Raw genomic sequence first — 874 nt, forward strand, 5'->3', positions numbered from 1 at the left:
ACATAAAATGCAAACATACCTGCATATACACATTAATTCAGACAAAGAGAGAAGACATAAAGATACATGTGTATGTAGGCCTACTATATGTATATAAATATATGTATGTGTGTATATATATGTCTATATATATATATATATATATATATATATATATATATATATATATATATATATATATATATATATATATATATATATATATGCATGTATGTATATACCTAGGCTTGTTACACACAAGTCTGACTAAGATTAAAGTTTATTTTGGAGGTGAGCCAAAACCATATTCGGATCACATGCTCCTGTAGGCGGCTGATGATTACCTGTTGGAGGCGCAAGCCCCTGGGTGCTGCACCCTCAGGAAACGTCCACTGTACTCTACATCTCACACAAGAGAAGAGAGGAGAGAAAAAAAATGAAAGGAAAACTCCCTTACCTTGAGAGACAGTCGCGGAAGTCGCAAAGAATATCAAAATCCCATATATTCCCGGGCGATTCATAATGACACACCAATGTTAACTTTAGCAATCACAGGTTTTTCCTTTAAAAATGGAATATTCACTTTTCACTTTAGATCACTATTTAGGGCCCCGAGGGAAAGGCTAGTAGACCCATGCTCACACGACAACCTCAGGAGACACACTGAAAGCGAAGGTCTTACTAGGCGAGTGGGTGCTGCAAGAGGGGGGGTTGCCAGGTGAGCATATTCCGACTCCATTTTTCTACCGTCTTCCAAGGCGCTCTTTGAACACGTCCAAAAGACATTACCAATGTTCATTTATCTGGCTGTGTTATGAGTCCCGTTTCATCTAGTCTTGTTTCCTGAACTTTCATGATATATGATACGAAATACTAAATAGAACAATTAGCAAAG

At 37.3% G+C, this 874-nt stretch overlaps 1 protein-coding gene across 1 annotated transcript in view; it reads right to left on the reverse strand.

Moving 5' to 3' along the window:
* The window catches only part of LOC122251566 (P-selectin), a 114,748-nt gene extending 114,104 nt beyond the window's left edge, over positions 1 to 644 (reverse strand). Inside the window, exon 1 of the mRNA XM_086552344.1 lies at positions 437 to 644. Coding sequence (XP_086408470.1) covers positions 437 to 500 — 64 coding nt within the window. The 5' untranslated portion in view covers positions 501 to 644. The remainder of the gene's footprint in view (positions 1 to 436) is intronic.
* Positions 645 to 874: the final 230 nt, after the last annotated feature.

The sequence above is a fragment of the Penaeus japonicus genome, unplaced genomic scaffold, assembly GCF_977035675.1.
Source record: "Penaeus japonicus unplaced genomic scaffold, GWHDUDI00000001_assembly GWHDUDI00000026, whole genome shotgun sequence".
Classification (NCBI taxonomy): Eukaryota; Metazoa; Arthropoda; class Malacostraca; order Decapoda; family Penaeidae; genus Penaeus; species Penaeus japonicus.